General features: G+C 36.3%; 1 protein-coding gene across 7 annotated transcripts in view; it reads right to left on the reverse strand.

Moving 5' to 3' along the window:
- The window catches only part of RAPGEF2 (Rap guanine nucleotide exchange factor 2), a 196259-nt gene that overhangs the window by 113527 nt on the left and 66450 nt on the right, over nt 1-16282 (reverse strand). For 6 of the 7 annotated variants that reach the window (XM_088132706.1, XM_088132707.1, XM_088132705.1 and 3 more), the window contains exons 2-3: nt 8716-8786; nt 4973-5029 (exon numbers count right to left, since the gene is read on the reverse strand). The exons of the other annotated variant lie outside the window; for it this stretch is intronic. In XM_088132706.1, coding sequence (XP_087988832.1) covers nt 4973-5029; nt 8716-8786 — 128 coding nt within the window. The remainder of the gene's footprint in view (nt 1-4972; nt 5030-8715; nt 8787-16282) is intronic. 7 annotated transcript variants of the gene reach the window in all.

The raw sequence follows: 16282 nt of genomic DNA on the forward strand, positions 1-16282 counted from the left end.
TGCAAAAGATATTCTGCGGAAAGGACTGTTAACTTAGATCAGTGTTTGTCAACCTTGGCAACTTTAAGATGTGTGGACTTCAACTCCCAGAATTCCTCTGTCAGCCACCCAAAGTCCACACAGCCACGGTTGAGAAACACTGACTTAGATCCTTATTTAAAAACTAAAAAATATTGGGACACCCAGGAGACACCTTTACTTCTTGCAGGAAACTAACCTGCACATCATTAGCAAGACCGCAATTTTTATATAAAAGGCCATTTCTAAGAGGATAGACTACCTAGAACAGATTGGGGTTGACTTGCAGGGATGATGATTTATTATGAATATGTCCTATTTTCTCTGTATTGGTTTTATAGTTTTTTTGATATGGTCAGAAGACTAATCAATAAAATGTACTGTTGTTGTACTAAGCAATTGTTTAGTTAATCATGGTTTGCGAAAGAAATCACAATTTGCTAATTTCTGACAATTCACAGACCAAACAAACCACATTAGGTTCAGTATAATATATGAACCTCACTCATATTTTTCTGCTCCTTTACTAAAATTCCAGTTCTTCACCATTCCAAGCTCCTTATCTCCTTTCATTCTGCTCACACTACACCTCCAATTCCTCCAATATCCTGTACCTTAACAGGACCCATTAAAAAAAAGACCCAGTTTTATATCTTCAACCCAGGCTCCCTGAATGATGCCATGGACATCCTGTCCTAGTGTTTGGAGCCTGTGGGGGCCTGGACTGGGGCACAACAGACTTCAGCTCAACCCAAACAAGACTGAGTGGCTTTGAGTGTTTGGACATTCTGGTGCAGGTGACTTTCCATCGTTGGTCTTAGATGAGGTGGCCCTGCCTCAGACAGACCCAGTACACAATTTGGGGATCCTCCTGGACTCACAGATCCTGCTCAAAATTTAAGGTGGCAGACATGCCTAGGAGGGCCTTTGTGCCCCTTCAGGTTGTGCTCCAGTTGCACCAATTCCTAAACCAGCAGGCCCTGGTCACTGTCACTCATGCCCTCTTGACTGGACCACTGAAATGCGCTCTACATGGGGCTACCCTTGAAGAGCATTTGGAAACTTCGACTGGTTCAAAATGCAGCAGCATGGGTAGTAAATGGTGCCGGTTATTCAGCACATGTAACACCTCTACTCTGTGAGTTGCATTAGTTGCCAGTGTGCTTCTGGGTGCAATTCAAGGTGCTGGCTGTCACCTTTAAAGCCCTTCATGGCTTGGGACAGGGTTACTTGGAGGACCGTCTCTCCCTGGTTGTTTCTACCCATCCGATCCAGTCAGGCAGGATGGGCATGCTTTGGGTCCCATCAGGTAAGGAATGCTGGTTGGCAGGGCCTAGAAGACATGCCTTTTCTGCTATAGTGCCCACCTGATGGAACGTTCTCCCTCCAGTGATCAGGATGGCCCCAACCCTGCTACCTTTTTGTAAGCCCTTAAAGACCTGACTCTGTGCCCAGGCCTGGGGCCCTGAGTGTGTGCAGGGACCCGTTCTGTGGTTAATTTAGTCATTATAATGGGTGATTTATTCTTGTCTGCTATGGATTTTAATTTTTGTATTATTTAAATTGGTTTTTTTTAAGTTTGTTTGCCTCCCAGAGTCACTTGGTGAGATGGGTGGCCATACAAAATACATACATACATACATACATGCATACATACATAATCTTTCCTCCATAGGTACCTGCAGCCCTTAACCTTCTTATGCTTTAAGAGCAAGTCAAAAGTGTCCTTTTCCAACAATCCTTTGGCCTGAGCTGACAGAGAGGTTCCACAATAGCTTTTTGATAATGATAATACGTTTTATTATGATGATTTCAATTATCTATTGTCTTATTGTATTAATTTAATTATACTGTTATTTAAATTTCGTTTTTCTGCTTGCTGCCCAGAGTCCTTTGGGACTGAGCTGGGCTAGAAATCTGGCAAATCAATTGATTAATCACCTTAGCTTTTTCATTCGCTTGTAATATTCCAAAAAAAGCTGATGAATAAAAACAAGATCATACTTTATATTTTAGCAATGCACAATGGGACCCAAGTTTAAACTGGCAGTTAAATTAGATTTAATTTTTCATTTTTTTTTCATTGTTGGGTTTTTTTAATTATATATTATGTTTATGATGTATTTTTAGTTGAGATCCATATTAATTATATAAATGTCTGCTCTTTTTGCATGTTAGATATTAAGCCAGTTATAGTATCTAAGGCCTGTATGAACTGGGAGCTGATCTTGAGAAATATTATAATTAGCTAGTTAAACATCTTTCAGAGTATACAGCTATTACATTAATAGATTCAATTAAAAAAAATGAGACAAATGTGTAAACACTTGGAGAAATTATAATTAGATACATTTTTGTTGCCAGAAATACACATTTGAGGGGAGGGGAGGGACAGGATTGGATGAGATGGGAAAGAATATAATCTTTCTTATATGGTGATGACATTATGGGTATTTCAGATAACTAGTTAATATCAGTACCAAAGCCTGTTATATCTGTGTAACAGTATAGTTTCTATTCAGTGTATATATTAATTGGAAAAAAATCAAACTTCTTTCCTTTAGGATCAAAAATATTGATAGATTACAGTGGTGCTTAAAAGTTTGTGAACGCTTTTAAATTTTCAGTCTTTCTGCATAAATATGACCTAAAACGTGATTAAAATACACAAGTCCTAAAACTAGATAAAGAGAACCCAATTAAACAAATGAGTCAAAAATATTATACTTGTTCATTTATTCACTGAGGAAAGTGATCCAGAGCTACATATTTCTGTGTGGCAAAAGTATGTGAACCTTTGCTTTCAGTAACTGGTATGCCCGCCTTGGGCAGCAATAACTGCAACTAAATGTTTCCAATAACTGTTGGTCAGTCCTGCACACCAGCTTGGAGGAATTTTAGCTCCCTCCTCCGTACAGAATAGCTTCAATGCAGGGATGTTGGGCTTGCTCGCGTGAACTGCCCACTTCAGGTCCTTCCACAACGTTTCTATAGGATGCAGATCAAGACTTTGGACTTGGCCATTCCAAAACATTAACTGTCTTCTGCTTTAACCATTCTTTGGTTGTACAACTTGTGTGTTTTGGGTTGTTGTCTTGCTGCATGATGCACTTGCTCTTGAGCTTCAGTTCATGGACAGATACTCTGACATTTTCCTGTAGAATTTGCTGGTACAATTCATAATTCATACTTCCATCAATGATGGCAAGTTGTTCTGGTCCAGATGCAGCAAAGTGGCCCCAAACCTTTATACTGCTACCACTATGTTCCACAGATGGGATGAGGTTCTTATGCTGGAATGCAGTGTTTGCCTTTTGCCAAACATAATGCTTTTCATTCAAGCCAAACAATTCTGTTTGGTTCTCATCCATCCACAGAATATTCTTCCAATAGCCTTCTGCCTTATCCACATGGTCTTCTGCAAACTGTAGACTGGCAGCAATGTTCTTTTTTGAAAGTAGTGGCTTTCTTCTTGCAACCCTGCCATGCATACCATTCCTGTTCAATGTCCTGATGGTAGTCTCATGAACACTGACATTTACAAATGCAAGAGAGGCCTTTATTTCCTTAGGCATTACCCAGGGGTTCTTTGAGCCTCCCAGAGTATTAACACCATGCTCTTGATGTGATCTTAATTGATCAACCATTTCTGAGGGTAACATTGGTGTTGAATTGCCTCCATTTGTACACGATCTGCCTGAGAGTGGACTGGTGGAGTCCAAACTCTTTGAAAATAGTTTTGTAACCTTTTCCAGAGTGGTGAGAATTTTTGGAGGTCCTCAGAAATCTCCTTTGTTCAAGCCATGACACACTTCTACACACCTGTGTTGTGAAGATCAGACTTTGATAGTGAATACACAGAATTCTGTTTTTTAAATAAGGCAGAGCCTCCCACATTCACACCTGATTATCATCCCACTGATTGAAATACCTGACTCTAATTTCCCCTTTAAATGAACAGATAATCCTAGAGATTCACATACTTTTGCCATATGTACCTTTGGATTATTTTCTTTAATAAATAAATGAACAAGTATAATGTTTTTAAGTCATTTGTTTAATTGGGCTCTCTTTATCTAGTTTTAGGACTTGTGTGGGGAACAGATCACTTTTTATGAAAAAATATTGAAAATTCAAATGAGTTCACAAACTTTTAAGTAAGGACTTACTGAGTGGCATCAAAAAGAACAAACCATTTTGAAACGTACATACTTGAAATACATTGGATTGCAAATACCAAGTTTATGCTGGTCTGTCTGATGATCTGTAGAATGATCCACAAAATAATTCAACTAACCAGTAAGACTGGAGAATGGAATTAAACCAGAATTAGTATTCTGAAACAGCTTACATAAATAAAAATCCCTTTTTATTTCTAAGTCTGCAACTAATGTCATGAAACTTCTGGGAAATTGTAGTCACGTACACAACAACCTAGTTATACACAGAACAACCTAGTTATAAGAACAATCCAGCTCCATAATTCTCCTCTCTCCCTCCTCCTCAAAAAAGTCAGAATGAAGATTACACATATTGTAAGGAATATACTTTTAAAATGCCTGATAGCATAAAATAGCAAAATGCTTCTAAAACAAAGTACCACAAATAATACGATAACTTTAACTGCTTTAAACTATTTGTCCCAATTAATAACATGGTTAAGAAATATATTTTTCTTTCCAAAACTTTATAAGTAGTACCATATACTGTAAGTGTGATATAAAAGTGATAGCTTGTCTGGTGATTATAGAATATAAATAGCTAGAAAGCTTTTAATTCATCTTAGATGTGACAATCTAGCTTATTTTATTGTTTAAGTGAGCATTGGATAAAATTTCCCATCTATTTGCAGTACAATTGAAACAACACGATGCTATTCAAAAGAGTAACAAAATAAGAATCTGCAAGTTCCCAATAAACAATTATAGTATAAAATTAAAACAGCCAGACTCACTAGTACAACACTTCATTTGCTTCATGCCTCTCGTATCTCACGGTTTCACACATTATTCTGTAAAAACAATCAAAGAAAGGAAAGACATTTATAATGAGATATAATATGAACTATTTAGCATTAATTTTCATGATTGTTTTAGCCATTAAGCTTCTACCTGTACTATTAAGGTTATATGGACCAGTTTCAAGAGTGGATAACGTATAGCCTGTATAGTGTTATATGACTCTTGGTCTAATTTCAAAGAACCTGTGTCAGATATCTGAATTATTTTCCTTTGTAATCTGCAATATTAGGTGGGGGGAGAGAAAACAGGAGGAAACAATGAAAAAAGTGCATGTCAGAAAAAAAGACAGTTTCATCCACTTTTGGTCCTTGCTTATTCTTACCTTCCTTCAATCCCATATAATACTGGCATATACCATCCCCCAAACAGATGAATTGCTGTCAGTAATATTAGATTGTGCCACAACAGTTCTATTGTAATTGGTTTTCACACATATATCAAAACAGATGAACAGAATGTAAATACTGTGTTTATTATATTCTGTGATATTTCATTTTACATAATTGTTAACGTGACAGAAGATGCTATTTTACTGTAAATTACATAACATTGAATATTAAAAAATGGTCAACTGACAGGAAACACAATGAATTCTGTGCTTTATGAAAACATTTAAAATAATTCACAAAATAGTGAGAACAAAATTATGCTATTTGGAAAGACTTTGACAATATTGTGCAGAAATGTATAATGAAGCATGTAAGAGAACCAGGACAATGTATTAATGAATATTTTATTAACATCATCAGAAAAGACACTCCAAATAAGAGTGCTTACATGCAGATGTCTATACCACCACACTTGATTGTGTGTGATCGGAGCACTGCTTACTGCTGACCTAGCTGAAGCACCTTCAAGGGACATATACAGAAGCCAGCTTCCCAGACACATCCTACACACACAATTAAACAAATTCCTAATGACTTGGTAGTGAAGAATTGTATATGTAGGCATTTTTTCCATAAAACCATTGTTATCACTACAGAGCATACTAAGAAGAATTGCCATATTGCTGCATATTTTCAATTGTGTTTTTGAGCTAATTATAATAGTAAAATGTACCAGAAATTGAAAACCATAATGACTGCTTTTTAAAGGTAGCAGTAAACCGTATCTGGTCTTTAATATTGATATTTAAAATGTTTATATGTATTTAGCAGAGTATAAGTACAGAAACTGATGAAATGTAAATGAAATTAAAAAGCCTTAAGAAACTTTATTCCCACAGGTTCTAGTTGTTACAAAAAAGTCTATCTGCAACTTTAAATATTTTATTTATAAATCTATATTTAGGTGAAATATAATTTCTCAGGTGTATTTACTCCAATTAAAACTGGTGGCATTCCTAAATGAAAATAGCCAAGATGAAGAATGAAGAAACCATCACTTCTACTTGGCTGCAGATTCTTGATTTTTGCTCAGCTTTCCTACAGCAATTGTCACAGTTAAATGCAGTCGTTTCTAGCTTCCAGAAGTCATACTTGGCATTTCATAATGATCATTAGCAAATTATAGTTGTTCATAAATTCCACAATACAATGCTGTGAGAAATCTGATGGATACACATTCCTCCCCCACATAAACAGAACATAACTTACTCACAATAGGCCAACAGAGAACCATCAAATGAGACAGGTCTGAGCTAGATCTGGATGGGGTTACACCCCCTATGAATGAACAGATTCACAATTTATTTTCCCTAATCCAGTTCTGTCACTTGAAACTTAGATATCATCAGGGGGCTCATTCTGATTATGTAACCCTAGTTAGCCAGCTGCAAAATGTCCTGAACAGAAATAGTTTGGCCATGATTATTTGTGTTCTTGTTATCCTTCAGGTTAGTCTATGAGACTGCATTTAAAGACAGTTCAGAAACTGAATTTGATGCAAATCATAGCTGCACGTATTTAATAAAACCTTGCCCCTGAAACCTGTTCCAAGTCAGGGCAGGTTAAAGTGCCAGGTTACTTTTAAACCTTATACTGCTTGGAGCCCTGTTACCTTAAGGACTGGCTTCTCTTCACCTTGCCTGAGAAATCATCCATCAACCCCTTTCCCTAAGTCTCTAAGAGGTCAGCAACATTCTCCCACATAAGGACAAAGGCCATGTTTGTGAACAGAGGACGGCCCATATTCATCTTTATAACTAATAAATGAAGGCAATAATAATAAAACATAATAAAGTATGAATAATGCATATTTTGTTTAAATAATATGATATCTTAGGGACCCAGCAATTAGTGTGAGATCTGATCCTATTTGCTGCTCAAAAGCAGGGTAGGAGTAAGCCAAGTCCAAATCTTGGCTGCTACTGCTCCTTCCACTCCACGCTACCCACTGACACCTCCTCCTCCCTTGTCCGGGAAGGCCCCAATACCCAGGCTCACCTGCATGACTCACTCACTAGAGAGGAGGGAAATGTAAAGACTGAGGATGGAAAGTGTGTGTGTATGTGTCACTGCCTCTTGCTTGGCCTCACTACCTCAGCTGAGATGCACACTGAAAATGACCACCATTTCTTCCTCCTTTTCCTCTTCATAGCTTGCTCTTGCCACACTGAACAGGGGACTTGTTGCTCTGGCTGGGCTGAGGTGGCTGTGAACCCATCACCAAAGTGGGCACCTGAGGAGGAGGTGAGCACTCACAACCAAACAGAAGGCCACTCTCTCCTCCTCTCATGGGTTTGCCAGTTGGATATTTCTTTCTGAGACTATGGGCCAGATGATTTCAAGTGGCAGACCACATCTGGCCCATAGGCCATAGATTGCCAACATCTGCTCTAAGTATTAAAGTTTGTGGCAACTAAAGAGTAGGCTTTTTCAGCTGCAAAACTCTGGCGATCAAATGTTTTCCGTAAGGATTTTGCCAGGCACCAATGCTGCTTTCCCTTAATGACAGAGCATAAAATTCTAAACTCATTTAGTGACTTTGCTGAGCATTCTTTTGGCTTCTAACTTACTTTTATTGGAGCAACTTACACACATATGCACACACACACACACACACACAAATCCATGTACTTATGTACTTATACTTCTAATTTGAAATTTCGTATGCTTGCAAACAGTTTAAGAAGAAATCTGAAATTTTGTGGTAAATTTTTTAGAATTCCTCTATAAGAAAAAACAAGAAAAACACTCTTACATTACCTGTTAACTTTATTTAACAAATTTATACGTACCCATCTCACTGTATAAGTGACTCTTACAAGTGGCTTACAAGTAAAAAGAAGTATAAAATCTTTACAAAAATATAAAAGGCTAAAAGCTAAAACAGTTAAAGCTAAAAACTAAAAAGATTAAAATTAAAAAGATAGAGAGAGCATCCTCAAACTACCAACCTTGATTAGGATTTATTAACTAAGATTCTTAGAAGGCATTTAAATAAATTTTGTGGCCACATTTCTCTCCATTCACTGAAAACTGTCTAATAACTCATGGTAGTCATGTAGAATAATATCAATACAAGAGTACAGCTTACTTATGAGACTACTATGTGTAACACCGCCTAAACCATCATTTATCTCAGACTTGTACTATTTTAACATTAATGTTATCTATAGTAAAATTATATAACTGAATTAGCAAGGCAGTAGCCAATTAAAGCAATATCGTGTAATAAACCTGTTTAGGCCTTAAAACAGAATGAAACACCATAATTTATCAATTCAAGTTACCTGAGCTGGTGTTCTCTTAAATTAGACAATGCTTCCATTCCATGTAAATAAGAATATACGATCTCCAGATCCTGAAAAAAGAAGAGAATAAACCTTTAAAATAGTAACTGTTGAAGTATGAGAAATATAAACAGCCTCTCTAAACAAGGTAAAAATAATTCTTGTATGTGTAATAAAAGGAAATCAAATCAAATGATCTGATTGTTAGGAGTATATTAGACCTTTGTGAAAATTTCTTAATTCCATAACACAGGATTTTTTCTGATAAAATTGATCCCATGGCATAATTTAAATTTTAATTCAAGAAAATTTTAATTGAAGGGTTTGTTACTATAAAATCCCGCTCTTTCTACATACTATCATAAGCCTTCAAGTTATGTTTGCAAGTTACACTGACTCTAAATTATAGCTGAAAACTATGTCCATCCCAGACATATTCTAAAAGCTCATACATAAGTCCACGTCCAAAGTACAGAGCAACAAATTTCGGAGAGATTCACCAAGGTAAAAGAGTTTAATACTAATGAAAAATAGCATTATTTTTAAAAGTAGGTTTCTCTATTGAAAATATGTTTCTTTAAAAAAACACAGAGTTGTTCAGAATTTATGAATATAAATGATATAAGACTGTATCAGTCAATAGGAAGTAAAAGATGGAAGTAAATTAATGTATCTGGATGAATGCTCAGACTTACGAACAAAAACAAGATAAATAATTAAGTAGGGAAATGATCCAGATAAATATAATTAAGTTAATCTTACACTAACAATAACACAGATTTCTGCTATCAGTTTTCAGATGTTTTCCACTTATAAGACTGGCAAATAATATCTCAGAGCCTTTGGTTCCAGGATGAATTAAAATAAAACAAAATAAAATAATTTCATCTAAAAACAAATATACAAGTATCAGTAATAAACATACAAAAACTACAGCAAACTGAGCATGATAAAGTATTTTTTGTAACTTTCTGCAAAAAACTCTGGATAGAGTGAAAGGTAATATAGAAAAAAAAAACAACTTAACACTGATACTGAAAAGCAATACAGGCAGTCCTCTTATTAATGACCACTCGTTCAGTGACTGTTTGAAGATAGACAGTGTTGAATGAGTGGTACTTATGACCATTCCTTGAAGTACTGGCCATTTCAGTGCCCCTGCGGTCACGTGATCGTTATCTGGGTGCCTGGCAACCAGCTTGCACTTACTACGGTTGCAGCATCCCACGATCACATGATCATCATTTGCAAACTTCCCTGCCAGCTTCCCACAAGCAAAATCAATGGGGAAGCCAGCAGAGAAGGTTGCATGTCGCTCTGGTAAGTCTCCCCCACCTAGCAGCAGCCACCTCCAGCCCCATCACGTGCACGCCACATCAGCCACCCACACACCCACACCCACCTGGCAGTAGCCATTCCTGCTTCACTTATGCCGGCCACCCACTCAACCTCCCTCATTCAGCAGCAGCCACTTACTTGCCTTCCAGCCTGCTTGCAGGCCACCTGGGACTTACAACTTCCTACCAGCTTCCCTACTGATTTTGGTTATTGGAAGCTGGAAGGAAGTTGCAAGGAGGTCCTTATTTAACAACCCACAATCCTCACTTAATGACTGCAGTAGGGACTGCCGCTGGGGTTGCTGTCGCTAAGCAACATGGTCACATGACATCACACTTTACCACTGCATCACTTAGTGACAAAAATTCCAGTCCCAATTACTGTTGTTAACCAAGGATTACCTGTATTAAAAGAATAACAAGATACGTACATAGCCATTAAGCTATCCATTTTTGGGGAAGCACATTATGGAAAGAAGAAAAGTAGAGGTCAAAATAAACTAAAGAGAAAAAGAAATTTAACTAAATGTAAGTTTACACCAAAACCATTCATTATACTTCTCCACTTTTTTCAGTCCTTGCATCTCACGCTTGCTTTCACCTCTGCCTGACACATTCTTTTTTGAAATATTTGTTTGATTCTTATTCATTGTCTCTATACAAACCACCTCAACATACTTGAGTATACTTGTTACTCAGGTTTGTATTCAGTCCACATTCATTCAGCACCCATTCATTCTTGATCCTGTTTTGTGTTTTACCACACTTTTTAACTGACCCATTTTCACTGTATTAAATGTATTTTTATGTTCCATTTGACGTATTCAACTCTTACTTCCATATAACAAACTGAGAGATTATGTGCCATCAGGTTGGTGTCAATTCTTATCAACCACACAGATCTTCCCTGATGATCTATTCCTAACCTGGTCTTTCAGGTCTTCCAACAGTCCACTGTAACTGTGTCCATCCACTTTACTGCTGGTTACCTTCTTCTGCTCTCTCCTTCCACCTTTCCCACCATTAGAGCCTTTTCCAGAGAGCTAGGTCTTCACCTAATGTGTCCAAAGTAGAATGATTTGAGCCTGGTTATTTGTGCCTCAAGTGAAAACTCTAGGTCAATCTGTTTGATGATCCATTGGCTTGTTTTCTTGTCTGTCCAGGTATTCTCCAGAACTTTCTCCAACACCAACGTTCAAAACCATACAGTAGTCTACACTGTAGTCTTTCTATTCTGCTTCTTCAAAGTCCAACTTTTGCTTCCATACAGTGTCACAGAGAAAACCATTGTCTGCACCATTCTGATCTTCACAGGTATTAACACATCATGGCATTTGACTACTGGTTCCAAGGCCTTCATGGCTACTCTACCAAGTGCTAGTCTGCAATGTATTTCTTGACTGTGTGGATGTAAAACACAAATATATTAAAACATATGCACCCATACATTTAGGTATGGTTCTTTAGGTAGCTAACAGGAAGCACTATATTTGTGTAAATTAGTGCCTAATACTATGATCGTGGATGGGAGATCATTGACATAAACCAGACCGCTGTCCTTCTAGGGAGGAAGAATGGAATGGTGTAATGGGAGATTGCAACTTAAACAATGTTGTTTATTTTACATGTGAATAATATCAGGAAGGATTCTGCAAGTGTCAAATATACAGGGAAGTCATTTTAATAGTTTATCAAAGCATTCCAGAAAAAGGGTTGTAGTGTAATTATATTATTCCTTTTATCTGTTTCAAATGTAATTGACAAGACCTATATAACCTGTAGAAGCATTTTAGTGGGGGCTCCCTCTCCCACTGTCTGCTGATAAGGAGCCTGATGATCACTGTACTGCATTCCAATAAAGTATACTGTGGTGCATTATCTCCAAAATGCTTTGGTTTCTAATTTAAGTAAGAGGTTTTCTCACAACAGCTGCTTGTTCCTTTACTGCTGACGGTTGACCCTAAAAGGCAGAAGTTATCTACCACTTCAGTATCTTCATTGACAGTTCTATGGTTGGTTGCTGTACCTGTTGTCATTAGTTTGATCTTCTTTATATTTAATTTTAGCCCCATTTTTCACCATGCTCCTTGACTTTTATTATATATGGCCTCTTTCACTTCTTTTGACAAACATTTATTCCTCACAACAAACCACATACTATATAAAGTTTTCTAGCATCATTTTACACATCTTAATATCAGTGATTGTAAAAACTGGGAACAAACCCAGATATAATTTAATCCAACTTTCTTACTACAGATTCCTCAATAGAGGGCCATCCAGCCTCTGTTTAAACACATCCCACAACGTAGAACTCACCTTCTGACCTTCTCCATATATTTTCCCATCTTCAGTGAATATACTACCATAGTACAACAATTCAATTTGGGAGTGCTTCTTGATTCCCAATTGTCACTGTAATTGCACATGGCAACAGTGGCAAGGAGCAAGTTTACATAGGTATGTCTAGTACAACTGTAACCACTCCATAGCCTGAACATGGCAATTCTTATTCATAACTTGGTAGAATGCATCTTGGCTACTCCAACATACTTAACATGGGAGTATCCTTAAAAAGCATCCTGAAATTACAGTTGATGCGAAATGTGGTGGCAAGGCTGCTAACTAGTGCAGGATATAGGGATCATGTGATGTTTATATTAAAAGATCTGCATAAGGTGCCAGTTGTCTACAGGACGAATTTAAGCTACTGCTGTGACTTGTAAAGCTTTAAACAGTTTTTCTCAGAGACTGCATCTCCAACAAAGAACCTGCCCAGTTACTTAAATCAGCAGGAAAGGTCCTTTTGAAAATAACCCCACTGCTGTAAGTTTGGCCATCTGCTATGTACTGAATAACTTTCTCCTATGTAGTTCGCAGGCTATAGAATAGTGAAAGCTAGCTCTCACACACTCAAAAGTAAACAACCTGAGAATGGATTGAGCATGACCAGAACAAAGAACAGATGGAAACTGTCCCTCTAATCTAAAAGAAAGTAACTTCTAGCCCTCTAGGTAGAATGGAAGAGGTGCAAGAATATGGACTTTGATTGCATGATAAATATAACTTCCATTTAATACGCAGTAGTTGCTGGATTTTTTTGTAACGGCTTCTTAGTTTTTCTACAATAAATTGGATGTTCTTGTACCATTGTATGCCTATATCTATTCCAGTCTGACAGTCAGACAAGAAAGAACTCTTCAAGGAGGTGCAATTGGTCCCCTGATTGACTGCATTTAGGAAATGAAAAACAAAAAAAGTGTGCCTGTTATCAAGCTTTTAATTGTTAATTATGTTAATTATATTTTATTGATAGATTCTTAAAATTGCATTGATTTTATGGTTATGTTTCATATTTTGCTGTGGAGAAAGTAAAGCAATTGCTAAACACCAATAATGGTAAGTGGCTCATCAATATCCATAAAAGAGGACAAAATCCAAGATTCTGTGCATGTACAGCTGGGATTGAGATAGATACTTCTCTCATCTTATAATAGACATTGAATTCAAACCACTCTTCAGGCCAGTCCATGGAGAGGATAAGCTGAAGAACACACTAAATCTTCAGAAGATGCACCTACACTGGAGAGCAGATGTATTTAGATCAGTGTTTCCCAACCTGGGCAGCATTGTGATGTGTGGACTTCAACTCCCAGAATTCCCCAGCTAATATGGCAAACTCGACAGCCGGGTAAAAGGGTAAATCATATAACCCTTTTTCTCCACTCCCCTGCCCTTTGGTATTATTGTCAGCGGTCCTGGAATAATTAATGTTTGTATTTACATTCATTGGAGAAGGGATTATAAGACAGTAAACAGGCACACAATGGATAACATGCATCAAAAGGAATGCACTAGCCTAGCATTTAGGAGACAAAAAAGTCTTTACTGTGAAACTGATTAGGATCTTATCAATTTCAGTCAACAGCTGCCAGCCAGCTAATTAAGGTCAGAGCTGAGTTTAACTTGTGGTTAGCACTTTTTAGGGACACCTGTGCAGAGAAAAGCAGCTCAGGAAGAGATAGCTTGTTTAAGCAATCTCTCTGCTCTAGGGGAGGGGGGGAGAAAAAAACAGGTCAGGCACAGGACACCTACTGACTGCAATGGCAAACAGGTGACTGAGAGACATTCCAAAGGTCATAAATGTGGGCATTGGCTGCAAAGTTATTTTTTTTTTTTAATATTTTTTTTTTTTTACAACAAACACAAAACATACATGAACAAACAAAAACATAGAAAGGCATAAAAAAAAGCATCTTCCATTTTATACCGTGTGTCAACCAGTTACCAACTCGTTGGTGCCCCTTTCATAATCTTAAATTCTCATATCATCTATTCAAAATATACTTGTATACTTATCAATTAACAATTATTAATCATTCATAGTTAATCTATAGAATCATTTATTACAAGAAATTTTAACTTTCAATAGGATTAGTAATACATTTTCATCTATCGATTATATGTGTATATATATAATAATTAATATCAAATTTCTATTATAAAATTTCCTAATCTATTACATTACTATATTTTCTCATCCAATCATTAATAAAAACAAATCCCGTGTCATATAAAATTACTTATCTTCTTACTCTAATTTCAAATCTCAATTTAACTCATCTCTGCACATTCCATAATTTTCAATAACTTCCTCCTGCATAAGTACTTTTTAAATTTTCCAATTCTTGAAAGTTACAGTTCTAACCAGTTTCAGTTACAATATCAGTTACAATTCTAACCGGGTTACAATTCTAACCAGATTCTTCACTACATGTTTCAACAAAAATTTCTCTAGTTTAAAATCTATATGTTACTATATTCAACCATGTATAAATTTTAGTCTAATCTCTTAAAACATTTACAATCAAATACAATTTTTAACTATATATCTCAGATTTATACTTTATTCCAACGCTTGCATAATTTTGAGTTCACCCTTTTCATTCAATATCCCAAAATATCTAGCTGTTTATTCCTTTTTCTATATTATTGGATAAGAGAAAGCAATAATAAATGTCCTTTCAAACATTCTGCTTTTGAAGCTTCTGTCAGTTCCATCATTGTTGTATTCCCCTCGTTTTTTCTTTAAACATCTGAAGTAGTTTCTTTCAATATTGTTTTACTTCTTCTTTTTGTGCATTCTCTTAGTACGATTTTCCATTATAATCTTGTATAATCTTTTTCTCACCCTCAGTGCCAAGAACAAGTCTGTCCCTCTTCATTTATCAGTTGATTAACCCTTTTAATTCTCAGTTTATAAGCCTCACAATAATTCTGTTTAATGTTTCTGATTTCTTGTACTATTTCTTCCCTTTCCATTGATCCCGTTTTATGTTTAATTAAGTCCATTTTAGCTTTAATATCTTTTTTTCTTTTTTTTTGCAGGAATTTCTGCAGCTCTTCTTCCAGTTTTTTATAGTCATCCTCAATAGTTTAAAGATCTTTTTCTGCATTGTGTTTCTCGTATAGTTTATTATCTTGATAAACCTTCATTGAGTCAAAGGATTCTTTATCTTTGTTCTTGCCAAAAATAAGAAAAAAAAAAAAAAGCAAGAGGAGAAAAAAAAAAAAGGGGAGGAGGGGAAAGACTAAGTCTCTTTAAAAAAAATCCAACTGAGGGGGGAATGGAGAGCAAAGCAGAGCTTCTAGCAGAAAGAAGAGCTACTGCCACTAACCAGGGCTCTTGTGACTAGCTCAAACTTTCCATCTTGATATTTTCAAAATCGCTTTCAACTCCACTTTCTTATTTATAGTTACGGATGGCACCTGTATAAACATGCACATCCCACTATCTTTTTAGAAAGCACAGGGTCCTTGAGCATGCGTCACAATAGAAGAAAAAAAGCACTATGTCGAGCCTCTAGATGGCAGTGCAACTTTCTTTCATTTACTTTCTCTTAACTCCACTTTCCCCATTTCAAAATCAAAAAGTATAAATTTCTTATAACAATAAAAAAATCTTAGTCAAAAAAAAGGCTTAAGATAGAGTTATTGAGTATTGAAAAGAAAAAGCCAATCCAGTTAAAAATATATTTTTTTAAGAGAAAAACATCTTACCAATTCCACTAAAAAGGGAAAGTTGAAAAGAAAAAAAAAAATTCCCCCCTTTTTTTATAAGGCTCAATCTCGCCGCTTAATCCACTTTTCTTCACTTTTAAAAATCTCTTTAAGTTACTTAAGGTGTTCTCTAAAAATAGTTGAATAGTAAAAGTCCATCTCACCCAGTT

This window comes from Python bivittatus, unplaced genomic scaffold (genome assembly GCF_059951505.1).
Source record: "Python bivittatus isolate LINGU-HERP-01145 unplaced genomic scaffold, Pbiv_v1 ctg000070_np1212, whole genome shotgun sequence".
NCBI classification, from domain to species: Eukaryota; Metazoa; Chordata; class Lepidosauria; order Squamata; family Pythonidae; genus Python; species Python bivittatus.